The sequence below is a fragment of the Perkinsus marinus genome, assembly GCF_000006405.1.
Source record: "Perkinsus marinus ATCC 50983 genomic scaffold scf_1104296940548, whole genome shotgun sequence".
In the NCBI taxonomy this organism is placed as follows: Eukaryota; Perkinsozoa; order Perkinsida; family Perkinsidae; genus Perkinsus; species Perkinsus marinus.
The window spans coordinates 1-1,189 of NW_003212837.1; the positions used below are offsets into that span (position 1 = coordinate 1).

At 47.7% G+C, this 1,189-nt stretch overlaps 1 protein-coding gene across 1 annotated transcript; it reads left to right on the forward strand.

Annotated features, from left to right (window-relative positions):
- Nucleotides 1–146: 146 nt before the first annotated feature.
- Nucleotides 147–1,105, forward strand: Pmar_PMAR005613 (oxidoreductase, putative; the record flags this gene model as incomplete). The annotated part of the gene is made up of 5 exons (XM_002782034.1): nt 147–273; nt 320–629; nt 677–813; nt 858–980; nt 1,028–1,105. Coding segments are annotated over 5 exons (775 nt in total), but the record flags the coding sequence as incomplete, so codon positions are not given.
- Between the last annotated feature and the right edge of the window lie 84 nt (nt 1,106–1,189).

The following is a 1,189-nucleotide window of genomic DNA, read 5'->3' on the forward strand; positions in this document are numbered from 1 at the left end:
ATCCCCACTGAAGCCAACATACCCATACCTCCTAAGCCCGTCGGAGTGTGTCTGTCGGTCTCGGCAGGGCTGGCAAGTTCCATATCGAAGTACTCCTCCTGACTGCAGAATCAACATTAGTATTGCTGAGGTTAGGCCCTAGGTAGACTCGGCCCACGGGTCGTTAAAATCCTCTATGTTGTTGATGTTAAAGAGGAACTCGTTGAGAAGCGAGCCAAGGAACTAGGCTGTATTGGTCTTACCGATATGAAGGAAGCTATGGCAGACCCCGAGGCGATACCCTACCATTCATAGAGCAATTCATTCAATCTCCGTACAGGTCCAAGCTGTTATCGTGGGCTCTAGCACGTACATGCATCATGAGCATATCATGACTGCATTGAAGGCCGGAAAGGCCTGTCTCACAGAGAAGCCCATCGCTGACAACCAGAAGGAACTCCAGGAGCTCATTGATTACGTTAAAACCGTAGAAGTGCCCTTTCGTGTTGGGTATCAGCGTAGAACTGATCCCAATTTCCGTGTACTAAAGCAACAGATAGAAATGGGTAGAGTTGGGGAGCCTCGCATTATCAATTGTACTTCTCGCGACAATCCGGAACCTCCTATGGAGTACTTGGAGGTCTCTGGAGGTAACACTTGCAGTCCGACAACTTTGGAATCCTATTCCTGTGTCTAGGTATATTCCACGATATGCTCACTCATGACTTCGACATGATACATTTCCTCACCGGTCAAATACCAGAGTCTGTGTATTCCATTGGGCATGCCTACAACCCCAAGATCAAGGCTATGGATGATGTAGATACGGCTATGGTAGTAACATACCATTAGAGGTAGACGAGACTACTAGACCCTAGGTGACGTTGAAATATCCCAACGGTCTGCTTGCCACTGTTAACACAAGTCGCATTGCTCCATACGGCTATGACCAACGCGTTGAGGTCTTTGGGCCCAAGGGCATGGTGACCGCTGAAAATCAGGTAATATTCAAGTAAACTATGTGTGTGTTTCCATGGAGGTGTTTTAGCGGGAGTCTACTGTTACAGTAGCGACCGATCTATGTTACCAGAGTGCTAGAGCTGACTACAGTTTTCCTGAGAGGTAATGCTCACGTTCAAATCTCAGCGTTTTACGGTATGCAATCAGATACCCTGCGGCCTATCTCGAGAGTGATGCTCAGTTCATCAAA